General features: G+C 39.5%; 1 protein-coding gene across 2 annotated transcripts in view; it reads right to left on the bottom strand.

The window, feature by feature from the left end:
• LOC148426628 (kinesin-like protein KIF13A) overlaps positions 1–14,436 on the bottom strand; it is a 51,120-nt gene that overhangs the window by 27,977 nt on the left and 8,707 nt on the right. For both annotated transcript variants that reach the window (XM_088410385.1, XM_088410384.1), the window contains exons 3-6: positions 7,357–7,372; positions 4,231–4,291; positions 2,633–2,725; positions 1,446–1,626 (exon numbers count right to left, since the gene is read on the bottom strand). In XM_088410385.1, the coding sequence (XP_088266511.1) occupies positions 1,446–1,626; positions 2,633–2,725; positions 4,231–4,291; positions 7,357–7,372 (351 nt within the window). The remainder of the gene's footprint in view (positions 1–1,445; positions 1,627–2,632; positions 2,726–4,230; positions 4,292–7,356; positions 7,373–14,436) is intronic.

The raw sequence follows: 14,436 nt of genomic DNA, 5'->3' as shown, positions 1-14,436 counted from the left end.
CGACATCATCATGAACTAAAATTATTATTATCAGTAAGTCTGATATTTAGAAAATATAATACATTTTTAAGCTCTACTTTAAGCTTACTGTTTGCTGATTTGATCTGTTTGAGTTGTGAGTCTGAATGGCTGTCATGGTGCATAATATGATAGGCTCTTGTTATAGAAGGAAGGGCAATTTCAGTAGCAAAAGGAAGACTTCTTACTCATACGAAGGAGCTTGCTTACTACAAAAATTTAGCCTGCCACATAAATGCAAAGCACCCAGCTGCAACTGCAACTACAGCTAACATTAACCACAAATACGGCAATGTAACAAGGAGCCATAGCTCATTACATTGTGTCTTTGCATTGCGAAATTTAATTTGAAAACAGTCCGCATTTCAACAAGTCTGCCATGATCAGAAATACATGTTTTATTTTGATAGTATATTTTCTAATTATTTGGCGATTGACAAAAACATTCCTCCTGATAGTCCAAACTAAAGTTTGCAGCCAGCATTATGGACTAATCTATAATACAGCAGAGGGTAAATGGTTACAACTACAGCTGTTCAAAAAAATAAATGACTGAAATCACTTGATTTGCCACAATAACACAATGTATCTAACATGAATAAAAACCTCTGATCTAGGATTTTTATAGGTGAAATAAAAAAAGATCAATTCATTGATCTTTCGCCTTTTTTTTCTTTGAACAGCACATACATTTTTTCATGTATTCTTGTTTGCACAAACGAATGGACGCTGCCTCTATTACGCTTCAATTTTTCAACAATAGATTCCACACAATCATTAGAATTTAAAACGGTTTACTGATTATTGTGACAATACATTGCCCATCCATCCTTAGTGGGAATTAATAGCTTTAGGAAGCAGAGTCATCTTAAAAAGTGGACTTAGTCTCTGAGACACACAAGATAACAACTACCTCTAAGAGGAGCTACAGCCTTTTATCACCTTTATTTCTCTTATATGAGCTGCATTTGCGCTGCTCTCCAATTTCAAAAAGGTCAATGCCACTCAAATACCTTCATTCAAACTTAGCAAGTCTTTTTCTCCATCCTGAATGGAGACACATTTATGAGACAAGCCACAACAATGGCAGCGCCCCGAAGGCTCGCAGCGTAAATAGTAAACCAATCAACTGTGGGAAGCGGACGAGGCTTCCTACTTGGCGCCGTGGCAGCCCTGAGTCAGGCAGAGCTGCGAACAGCCAAAGTGGGAGCAGCCAGCGAGGTCAGTGCTCAGGCTCAAGTCGGAATGAATCAGGAAAAATGACACACCACAGTTTGCGCAAGCAGCTGTGTGTGTGTGTGTGTGTGTGTGTCTGTGTGTGTGTCACCGCGGCTCCAAAGCATTAGCTCACTGGCTTTATGGCGCAGATTCAGGTCACATGTGTGTTTACTATGAGAGACAAGCACAAGATCATCCATCAAACTCACCCTTTGGGATCCAATAGGTCGCGGACTTTCTCATTGTAGATTTCCATGTAAGACACTTCCACTTTAAAAGTGTGGCCCTCGTTGGCCTCTTGGTGGACCCTCTCAAACAGCGAGCAGCACAGCCGGGGGATCAAACCTGGCTGCTCCCCGTTCCCCATCATGGAAAATGACTTGCCGGAACCTACCAACGTGACAGAAATGCTTGAAAATACTGGTTATTTTTTTTTTTCCTCCAAGGATTTCTTTCCCCTTACAAGAATTTTTTTTCCCCTAACAGAAGTGACATTCAAAAAATGTTTTGCTTCATGTTCTTTTTCCCTCCTACTGCGATTAGCTTGCTTGCACATGATACAAAACAAGCTTTGAAACATCTTTTTTCCAGCAGGTTTACATCTTAAAAATATTTCCACATGAATAAAAGAAATATGTTTTGTTTTCTTATAAGAAAACAAGTGATTCCTCTAGGAAAAAAACATCCCAGCTGTCAACACATGTTTGGTATGCAAACAACACCTGATTAAATCAACATGCAGGTTATTCTCTTGCCTACATTCTCCTGAGACTCAGCCTATTCCATTAAGTCCATTGTATGACTCCAAATTATCGCAAGACAACAAAGACTATTGCATTCCACCCAAACACGAGCCATAATTGGAAACAAAATAAAAAACTATGATGTGCCCGTCTGAGCACATTAGTAGAATAGCTTGATATAAAAAAATATGGACCAAAGACCAATGTCCTCTACAGTGGACACAAATGAATAGGCTGGGTCTCAGGGGGAAGGGGATGTAAAACCGGTATTAAAAAAAAAAAAAAAAAAACAGCACAACATCATGCAGCTGATACCAATTAAAAGTATGGAAAATACCTTCCAACTAAAATGGTCTCAGACACATTCAAGGGTCAAGACATTCAACCTCTTGATAATGCACAGCAGTGAACTGAACGTCATTCCAGGGCAAAAAGCATCATCCACATCATGCATCTGACTGATAAACTACCCTTTGAAAACTATCTTTGATGAAAATTTCTGTTTACCACATTATTCAACCAAAATGTCTTCATAATGCCAATGACTTAAGTATTAATCTAGATTTTTTTTTAAAATAAAAAAAACAAAACACATTTAATTAGAGGGTGTTTCCAAACTATTGACTGGAACCGTATTCCAATTTCATAATTACCTGTTTGTCCATAGGCAAATATGCAGGCATTATATCCCTGGAATGCATTTTCAAGTATTCCCTCTCCAAGGCACTTGAACACCACCTCTTGACCTTTTAGACAAAGAATGAGTTACCATGGAGAATAAGGTAAACAACAGCTCATCATTCTGTCCGACACATGCTTTGGTTTGCATCTTTATGTCAATGTGGCAAAATTAGAAGTTAACAAGAAATCTCAAGACAAATACAGTGAGCGATCGCTGCCTGCTCATGTTGAAACTATTTGGCTGTGCCGCACAGGCTCTAGTGCCGTGCTACTTTGAAATAGAACAGCTGTTTAATAAGCTAAATAAAGCGTCGGCTCGGCCGTTTCAGGCAGCGCCCTGAGCACTCCGATTGTCTTCTCCATGTTTGTATCTCCATCACAAAACCGAGTGGCGAGCAAAATAGCCACAACACTTACGAAAAAGCGCTTTATGCTTGCACAAACAAAGCAATTTTCTTGTGTGATTATGTCATTGGAAATGTTGCATAAAGCATTCATTTGCCATATGAATGGAAGCTAAAGATATCTGATTGAAGAATAATACCCGAGCGCACATGTAAATATAAACGCATTCTAACCACTGCCAAGGAGGTTTATTGTTCATTAGCAGAGGAGGAGTGAGCCGTATAATTTGTGCATAAATCTGGTTAAGACGTTGTCGTTTTCACTTCTTTTGTTTTCTACATGTTTTCATGTATTTGAACCTTTAGATGCACTTTTTAGAAAAAAGGCACCATTTCCACTAATTCATTTACATTTTTAAAAGGAAAAATGCAATTGATTCTCATGGCGATCGATTTTTTGGCACACCCCTCACATATGTATAATTATTAATTATCATTATGAACTTTCGTGGCAGGAAGAAATGAATGTCGACAGTAGAAAGATGCAAATTCCATTTTGACTTGGTTACCAATTAACTTTCCTTACCTAATAGAGTAAACATGAAAATAAAGACAAAAAAAAATAGTGTGACTGATTGAGTCTTTGGTATTGTCAGTCTATTTGGTCTATTTTGTCACATAGGGTTAAGGCGTGGTGTCCTTGTTTTATTTGTATTTATTTTCTTAAGTTTAAGTTGCTCAGCTACACATTGTCAGAAAGGCAAGCTCTCACTGCAAGCTGTTCTAGTTTCTTGCTGAGTTTAATTTTCCGAGTTTAATTTTCTAGTTTCTTATGCTTGCTCTGGTCGGGTTGCTATGGTAGCGTTGATTTTTTTTTTTTTTGTAAAAAGTAGTTCAACTTGTCAATATCAGTGTACTGTCTACTTCTGGGTCCAAATTTTGCTCACGTGACAAAAACACAGTTATTTTTTTATACAATTTGCTGTTGAAAGCGAGACATTTGAAGAAATGTACTGTTATGAATGAGGTGTTGGCTTTGTTCATGAATGAGCTAAATCTAAGTTGAATAATGATTCTTCTAGTAGTGTAATGTGAAACACAGCTTGATTTCCTGTTCCTTTTTAATTGAATGCTTTCTCTCAGAGCTCATGAGCCAAATTCTTCAAGTGGAATGCAGGTTTGGAACTCTCTCGTGAGGAGTGAAGTCTTTATCACATGTGACTCACCGGCATATTTGGGAACGTCGGACTCATCCATGGACCAGAAACAGTGATCAAAGGCGAACACCTGCAAAGAAGACAGTAAAAGACTCGTCAACACCCTTTCCACAGCTTTCCAAGAAAGTACAGTCCAACACAACTTGATCCCGCTTCTTTACAAGGCACAAAATCGGGCTTATTGTGGCATGTCATGCAAGTAAATCAGCATGTCTGCAAGAGTAAGACGAGGACTAACTGAGCGTATTGTTCAAAGTGATGCTCATTAAGACGGTCTGTACAAATCGGCTATTCGCGGTTTTGTCATAGTGGCTGCGGCTAAATGAATTCATAAATCAGGGTCAGCGCTCCCCCAAGAAATTCCAGCACTCAGTGACCCTCGTCTCCAAGGAAACGGGGCCGGAGCGCTTCCCGGCGGTGCGTGCTGGCTCACAGCCCTCCGAGCTGGGTTTCACAACACAGAATTGAGTAGAAGAGACCTCTTGCTTTGTATCCCGGAGGCACCTGCATGAGCTCTGGAACACTGACACAGAGAGATGCTCTCTGGGGGGCGGGGGGCTCTTTTAGCATGCCCCATAAAAAAAGCAGCGCCTGCTACTGTAGCTTTGTATCGACACTAATTTAACTTTACTTCAACTTGACTTAGTTTGAGCCTCACAAAGATATATGGTCCATTTATACGGTGGTTTTACTTTAAAAAATATATGCATTATTTATGTTAATGTTTTATATAAAAAATTTAATTCTAGCGGCATTTACCACATAAATTAATATATATACATATATATATATGCAAACAGACATTATTTATGTAAAATATGAACATTTTAATTCTGGTGGCATTCACATAAATTAAAGCATGACTGTTAAACACAGCTGACATTGAAAAGATTAAGCTTCCGTTCGAATTTGAGCACTGTTGCAAATTGCTGCCAAAGTCTTACTAATCATGATAGGAGCGATTGGATGGGAAGTTTCGGCTTTTGCGCAGTCAGCATGAGAAGCTTAGAGGGCGGTGAATGCTCTGAAAACAAAAACTCTTCTTGTGACTTCAGTCAAGTGAGTTGGTGCCTTTGAAAGGAACAAAAAGTGCCATCATTCTCAATTAGAGCTGCTTTGCTAGCTATGGCCGAGCAGTCTCCTCTGGACTGTCTTGTTTCAGCAGCCTCTTGATTGGATAAATAATCCTTTTCAAGTCCCGCCCGGGGATTGTCTTCACTTCGACTTTTGCATGTGCAAAAAAGACCCCAAAAATATAAAAATGACACACAAAAAAAATCATTGGTCAAATGTTATTTGGTCTTCTGTGTTGATGTTTTTTAACCAAGCTAAACTAAACATATTTGAATTATCCAAATACCAAAATACTCAATAGCTGCAGCTCTACAGGAGAAATACAACAAGCTCTGATTTCTTTCCAATCACCTGTGTGGTGATATTTTGGTTTTGTAGTGGAAGAAAAGAATGGCAAAATATTGGCAGATAAGACAAAGACAGTTTGTCTCCTTTTATGTTTACGGTCGATTATGTCAACATTTGCACACTAGCCTGTTCCTTTTCTTTGTCTGCTTGATTAACATTTTTGAAAACTCGAACAATTATATTGGGTATTATTTTACCGTATAATATAAATTTTAATAAAATTTTAATACAAAAAAAAATCCAGTGGGATATTTCGTCTCGTGGAATTTGTGTCTCGTCTAATTTAAAAAGCACAGTTTTTTGTTTGTTTTTCAAAAGAGCGTCAATTTACAGCAGTAAATAACACTCCTATGCTCAGCCTGAACGTGGAGTCTGAAGCAGTCTAACAGCCTGTCAATATGCAGTCATGTTCAGTCGCATATGAAAGCACTTTTGCTTCAAACTCGAACCATTGCTTGTCGTTCTACTCCGATCGCGGCAAGGTATTAGATAAAGGCGTTTTCGCAAAAACAATTCCTGATTCTTACAGGCAGTGCAGTTGTGGCTCTGAGTGAGAGAGCTGTGCAGAGATGTAAATGGAGGGGCGAGCAGATGCATGAGGGATTGACAACACAGGCTGAGCATGGCCCTTTAAGATATCTTACATTGAGGGGAATCACCCGAGTAGGGTGTGGGGGTAGTGCTCAGGGCTGCGAGGAGAGTTAGCGACCGCTCACGACGCTCAGATGCAATGTGTGTTGTAAAAGAAATTCACATTTGTGGCGAAAAAGACAGATATGCCTCTTTGGCCTCCGTAATACAGTTAGGTGCTCATTAGGTATGGGGAAAAAAGGTAGGCCAGGTTTTATTGAACACATTTCATTCACTTAATTGATGTTCCTACAATGTCTGGGGGTTGGGTGGGCAAATTCTACTTCGCAGAACTAACTTATCGAAGGGTTTTCCTAACCCTAACCCTTGAACTAACCCTTTTAAGCATGCAATCAAATGAGAATTGTACTGAGTCTCATTTTGTCTTTTAACTCATTCGCTGCCATCGACATGCAGGTACAGTACTTCAAAAGCATTGACAACATTAGGAGGGCTGCCGTTAAATGTGTTAATGTCCTAAGAGCTACAACAGTGACGCCTTTACTTATCTACTTGTGTGCAACCTGTGTTCGAAATGCTATGAGTCAAGTCAGCAGACACGTGTTGGTCGAGCGACAGGGTGAATTCAGTTTACAGGCCCGAGACACCCAGTCCCCCGGGAACTCCTGGACAAGTGTACTCGACACAAAAGGCGATCCCCGGCGTATGAACCATCCCCTAGCCCTGTCACCAGTGTAACGTCAAGGGGAAGAGGTGGGGGTGCGTTTGCAACAATGCAGCTTTGAATGCGTGCAAACACACTGGCCCAGTGTCCACGCTCATCCCGCTCTCATTGTAGAGGCTTTGTGGGTGCTCAGCACATCTTGGAGCGCTGACACATTCACACGGACATCTATCCTGCTCCTGCTGACCAACCCAGAGACTGAAACGCCCTCAATCACTGCCATTGTGCGCAGAGATGCGCAGGATGCTTCTCACATCCTCAAGGAAACTGTCTTCCGCATTCGTCTGGATCATTTTCACATGCTTGCACTGAAATGGTTTCTGTTGATGGCGTGCATCAGCTCTGTTGATTGCTCGCGGTCGTTAAAGCAATAGACAGTTGAGGCGTAGGGTACATACCTTAGATTGCTTCCTGCTGAATGACGTGTAATCCATCAACCAAGGTGGGGAACCAGCGGAAACAACAGAAAAAGAGCCATTAGGAATGCTGAGATTTCACAACGTGCTAAAGAATTGTTCAATATTGCTGAAGCATGAATGTGTATACGCTAAATCAGACTTTGTTATCAGTCTTCTGCAGCATTTTCTGAGGTTGGTCACTGCTTTGATTGGGTTTATGACTGGGCCAGTGAAGCATAAGCGAGGGAAGAGCTTTAGCATTCAATGTCCCACTGACTGTGTTGAGTAAATAGATCTTCTGCCTGTGGACTTAACAAAGAGGCCAGGTTGGGGCTCGCTGCACTCGGCATACGCAGATGCCGGAACTAAGGACAAAAGCTTTGTGCAGTATACACAGCCTCAAGTAATGTAGGATTACACTTTTATCTGGAGAGGAAATTCCCCAGAGCTGCAAAACAGGCCCAAATGTCCACCATAACTATATATACAAGTATGGTGAAATATGATGAAATTCATCAAAATAACATTAAGAGGACAACTAGCCATTAAATTTACATTCAATTTAACAGTTTCCACTCTTTTGGGACACATTCCACAAGATGTTGCAAGAGCAAGTCTGTGGGAATTTTGTGTCCATTCATCCAGAGGAACATTTGTGTGCTTAGATGTCACTCATGTTGGATGTCCTGAGACAGGACCTGGCTCTGCTCACAATCTCTGTTCTTGTTCATCTCAGCTGATATTGTTTTTAAAGGAGGATGAGGTCAGGGCTGTACAGTCCATGTTTATAAGTACATTTTAAATGTGTGAAGATAATTGCTGAAGATGAAAAACTATTCAATACTTCATTAGTAATTCTTGTTTATGAAAGATTGATGAAGATGAACAACTAATACTTCATTAGTAATTCTTGTTTATAGGGAGCCTGGCTTAAACAGGGTCCCAGCATGAGACTCCTCCCCCAATTTAAGAACTTGAGCATTTTCATTCGCATCTCATTTTTGCCCAGCCAGCATGTAGACTGGAGCTTATGATAAAGATGCTAGAAAGATTAGCATCCATATTACCCGGTCTAAGGAGTGGTGTTTGATTGTCGGTTGTGCAGGCTGTTGTTTCAGCACATTCAGAAAACACCCCGCAATGTTTGATGCAACTTGCAACTTGATTTCCCACAATTTTAAAGCTTCATTTAACATACTTGATTTTTTTTTTCATCATTTTAATTCTGACATTGTTGCTCACAACACTCTTTACTGTCTCAAATTTTGACATTTATTTACAGGATGAGACCCTTAGAGGTGACTGTCAAAAATAATTTCCAGAATTGATTCAATTGTGATTCACAGTTATATTCAATTTCATTTTTTCAATGACATTTGAATGGATATCAGCAAGAATAAGATACATACCGTACATATGCTTGCAAAGTGAATTTGTAAATAAAGTGGCAAAGGCACACTGTAAACTCATGACATTCACCACTGTGACAGTTCACAAATTTCAGAACATTGCTGGTTTTTGACCAACTCCCCCGCCCCCCCAAAAATTCCAGACATCTGCCTTGAAGCTTATTGATTTCAGGGCTTCCACCATGCTGTTTTGACATGCTAGACAAGATCTGGCGTGACAAAAGACATCACAAACGCTTTCATGAGAAGAAAAAAAAAATCATTAAATGAATCGATTCACGGTTTTAATAATCAATATCGGACCATGAAAGAGAAAAGTGTTTTGATATAGATTTTTTTTCAAGTGAGCGCTGAACCGGATAGAATGGAAACGTACGTCAGAGATGTGTCTCAATACTTGTGTCCCTTTACTTGTGCATTGGCACCTGAGCTCACAGCACTGATCATCACATCCGTCCACTAAGTGCCTGCTGGCATAAAGGCAGAGGAGGTCATCACCTTGGCACGGTAACTAACACAGTTTATTAGCCAGGCTGCTTTAATGACATTGGAAACGCTACACCTGAGGGCCACTCGCATCTCTGTGAAGCATCAATAACATTTCCACATCTAACAAGTGCTGCCACACACACAAGCATTAACTCTTTGATTCAAAAAGTCATGAAATAGAATGTCACTATCTTTTTTTTTTTTTTTTTTTTGGGGGGGGGGGGGTAACACACACCCCATGTGTGCCCTGTTTTAAATTTTGATATACTATATATGCTCCAATTTTGAAGGAATTTATATGGGCACGAGGCACAAAAAAATGTGTTTTTATAAAAGAAAGCGCAATTTAGTAAAAGAAATCCAGAAATTGTTTTTAAACCAACAAAACAATATACTTGAAGGTTTTTGGTTGCAACTAGATTTTTAAAAATTAAGTTTAATATTTAACTGAAACATAATTATATTTCTTTAAAGTCTTGATTCATCTTGGCATTGATCTAAAAAGTTTAATCTAGAGGTATTTTTTTCCCCATTCTTCCAGTACTTTCCACAAATTATCTTTATTCTTAAATTTTTATTGAAGAGTTTGATTTATCTGCTTGTTTTGTTGCCAATCCCTTAAGTGTAGCTCCACCTAGTGGATGCATAATGCAACCCCAGCTACTACTGTAGCTTCTATTCTATGTGCCTTATAATGCAGTGTGCCTTATAGATAAAAACAATTTTAAAATTGGTCATTTATTGAACGTGCACTTTATAATGCGGTGCGTCTTATTGTGCAGAAAATACGGTAACAATGAATCAAATGCCAAACAAACCTACAACGATGAGAAATACTAAAGACCCAGTGCAGATGTATGACTGGAAAAAGGAGACACTGTACATGTGCTCTCGTCCCTGGCTGGCTTTTGTCTGTCCAGTATACACGGCCACATCTGGTATGCCGAGAATGTCGAGCAAGACAATAGAGCAAATTGTATCCAAGTGGATATAAATAGATCTTGATAGCGCAATTACTTCCTCACTAAAGACAAATGTGGACTTTCATTCATGACTTGTAGATTATTTAATGTGAATTTGGTCATCTTCTCAACTGCCTCTGTCACTTTAAGAGCCTCCCTAATAAATTCCAGCATGTTGGGCACCCGTTCTCCCACTCAGACTCCTGATATAATCTCTTAATCTCACCAGAAATCTAACTTCTTCTTAACAATGCCATACCTTCATGAATTTTCAATGTATAATGATCCTATCTATTAGGGGTTGAATAATAAAATGTGCCTAAGTCTTTCTGCACACAAATTAAAAGTGATACTTATAGCTGCTAAAAATGGTGCGAATGCAGCAACTCTCAACTGATTTTAATTTGCCGTGAAATCAGTCAGCCTAAATGCTAAGTGAAGTGTATTCACGGCGTTCCAGTTCCAGCCGTGGCCGCTCGGTCGCAAAGCTGCGATGGCGTAGCCTCGAGGCAATTTGATTAAAATCTAGCGTGTGTGACATGTTGAGGTTGGGGGGGCTTATGTTGTGGTTCAGCACACACGGCGGGCCAAGGCTACTGGTTGTGTCTGCTTCATTGTGTGTGGTGGCTGCACACTAGCTCCCAGCCATTTGAAGATAAGACATCCGGAAAAGATATCAACATGGCTGAAAGACAGATACAGTTATACTGTAATTCACCCAACCCCCGACAAATCCCAAAGCGCCCATGTCAAGGTGATCTTATCAACCAGATCTTTAAATCTCAAACACAAAACACCTCCCCTGAGACTAAGGTTATTTTAAAAATTCTTTCACAAAGGGCTGATGTGCACAATTCGGTCTGCAGCCTCATGTGTCAGTTAGTGTATGCTCCCCAGAAAAAAAGTTATGAAGGGTGGGAGTGCCAGTAACAGCATCCCCCATGGATATGGAGCAGGATTAAGGCCACTGGGTCATTATGTTGCCAAAAAATGTCCTCCTCTAGCTCAGCGGGAAACAAACACACAAGATTAGAGTATGCATTATCCAGCAAAACCACATTACGCAGAAAATATGAAAAAGTGCCTGGAACATCTCAAAAAAAAGTAGGGATGGACCAATTAATGGCTGGGCTGATTATTGAAACCAATATTTGGCATTTTGACAGATACCGGCATTTCTTTTTTTAAAAAGTCTGACAGTTGATAAAGGATCACTTTAAACCGTGTTAACTTCAGGGAAATATTTAAACCTTTAGAAGAGATTTTGCTAACCCTGTGAATAATCTGCACTTTTGGGTTTTATTTACAATTAAACAATTAAATTAAAACAATGATAATTGACATGTAAACATTTTTTTTTAAATTTTGGACAACATTTACTGGCGAAAACTCTAGGAAGGAATCTACTTGTTTAGGTTTACGTTTGATTTTTGATTACATATTGGTCTAGCTCTATGAAATAAAAATACAAGCTGAACACGAATTTTTTCTTGACTGTTCAGTTTCCGTCTGGGCCAATCATTTTTATTTTGGCGCATCCCTACTACATACAGTAGTGTGCTCACCCATCCACTTTACCTACGGCATATACTCAACTTGGGTCAAGGTTGAATTGGAGCCTGGTTGATTTTGGGCAATAGCTGGCCTACCCCTGAACATGTCACCAGTTGATTGCAAGGCACATACAAGAAAAACAACTATTCACACTCACATTCTACTCTGCGGACAACTAAGTCTTAACTTGACCTAAGAAACATTTATTTTGGAATATGAGATAACGTGGAAAATATGCAGACTTCACACAGAACTGTTGGAGTCTGGATTCAAACCCCTAACCGTAAAAAGGTATCGTAATAGCATTAAATTGGCACACCACACTTACGGCTAAAGGAGTTATCTTCTCATCTTTGGAAAACCCTTTGGAGGCCATTTTGATCAAACTATTCAATGAACCTTGAATGCAACTCCAGGATTCACTTATTCAACAACGGAGGCTTTTTTTTCAGTCAGATGGCATCCCAGTACATTAGAACATAATACATTTCCCACACAAATGTCTATTGTAATAGATTTCATTTGATTGTTATTGTACATGCAGGTACATAGTTGTGGCTCAATGTTATTTTCTTTTACAAACCCTAAGATGAAAATAGAGCGCCTACACCCACAAGTGCAGATGTGTTAGCTCCAAATATGCAAATGAAGTTATTTCGGATTTACAGTTTAACAGTCTGATGACATAATCCTGCTCAAATGGACCCCGCATGGTCACACATGCAGAAACAGTATCAGACATACACCCACCTCAGAGAATCAAATTCCGTCTAATTGTTAAAACCCGAGCCCTCCAAACCATTTAACCCCAATTTCACCACACATAAGACTCTTTTCCCTACTCGCCTGTCAACATGCTTGACAATTACAATTCATATGCGTTTCAGAGCCAAACACAACGTTGGAAGCCCTCGCCCTCTCTGTGTGTCAGTTTTGGGTTACAGCAGACGCCGCTCCTTTAGAGTGCAGGCTTCATTTCAAATATTTCCCTTGTATGTTTAGAACGAATCTAGACGACTGCCCTCGCCCACTCAAAGTAAAAGGCCACCCCGCTGCACACATGCACAGCAAAACACTGAGCTGTCTTGTTTGTTCAAAAAAGATTCCGTGAAGTAGAAAATGACTGAGACAAAGTCTTGGCCTGGCATTCAATTTTAGCATCAATACTATGAAGATATTTCAGTATAAAAGGCCACTCAGTTGGATTTGTGATTGATTTTCCATGTTTGGCAATACAGAGGGTCTGGAAATAGCAAATGTTTAATTACCCATTACCCATGTCTCTTGAAGCAACCAGCAGAGGTGCAGTTGTTTATTCAGTTGCAATGTGGTTGTAAACCAAAGAAGAACAACAATTGAGATATGGAGTTACAGTACATCTACACGGTCCTCAGCTCTGACCTTATGCCCTAGGAGATCATTAAATTACTCATTATGACATTGGCATTCAAATAGGGGTTCAGAGATTCCCCAGAGCATCTTTCCATCCCATTATAGAATAGTGTTTAAAAATAACAAAAAAAATCAATGGACAGGCAATTTACCTCACAGTCCATTAAGCTTTATCGTGAAAAGATTAGGAACGCGGTTTTAATCCTGCAAGGTAAACTGTAACCCAAGTTTATAAAATTGCATTTATTTATAACTACACAATTCAACAGAAATTGGTATAATACATTGTATGTAAGGTCTTATGATTTAAACGATACATCAACCAATATACAATATTACAATTCTTGAAATTTTACCTTTATATGAAATTGATGTTGTTTTTTCATCTATCATAACACCAAGGAATTAATTTCCAAAACTTGGGTCATTACTGATGTTTCTAATTTTTGCATTAAAGCCTCATTATTTCCTTATTCCCCCAAACCATAAATTTGGTTTTCTTGATATTAAGGAAAAAGTGTACAGTATTTATATCAAAAAACAACTTTTATTAATTTTTTTTTCATTATTAGCTATTTTCAGCAAAAAAAAAAAAACAGAAAACGGACTATTTCCATGTTGCGTTTAACAAATATTATTTGCTTTTGGCAATATCTTCTTAAGTCTACATCTGTGTATTTTTCTAAAAAAAAAAAAAAAAAAAGATAACAAAACAACATGACTTTTTTCTAAATCCGCTCTTTTTGCCCTGATTCCGATTAGCTGAACATGTTGAGAGTCGGCTTGAATACCCATCACATGATCGGGATCTGGACATCCCCAGTGCCAATAACTGACCCTTGTGGTACTCCACAGGTAACTCTCTGAAACGCGGACACAATACCATTGACTTTTACATGTAGCTGTTGGCTTATGTAACTGGCGCCTTTTTTTTTTGCACTTGAAAGGAAACAGTGCATCATTCAGGTTTTACATGTCTATTTGGGTGCCTATGAAATATTTCTCATTTGGTCACGAACCTAGCTAACTCCTCCGTGTCTCAGCAACGGCTGTCGCTCGGCAACCGCCCCGCAAACACGGAGCCAAGACAAACGACCGGCCTTGTGAGTCAAAGTTCCGGCACGAAAGCCAAGCTCAGGCTGTCAAAAACAGCCTTGATGAGGAGCAATGCGCCGGATGCTCCCGTACGCCGCTGTTGGGGAATTTTCCTGCGCACATGCCAGCGGCACAACAGATGACGCAAGTCGGATCCAACTCAGGCATGTGTGACACTG

The sequence above is a fragment of the Hippichthys cyanospilos genome, chromosome 3, assembly GCF_059441005.1.
Source record: "Hippichthys cyanospilos isolate Australia breed blue-spotted pipefish chromosome 3, RoL_Hcya_1.0, whole genome shotgun sequence".
NCBI classification, from domain to species: domain Eukaryota; kingdom Metazoa; phylum Chordata; class Actinopteri; order Syngnathiformes; family Syngnathidae; genus Hippichthys; species Hippichthys cyanospilos.
This window is presented reverse-complemented; position numbering and strand designations above follow the sequence as displayed.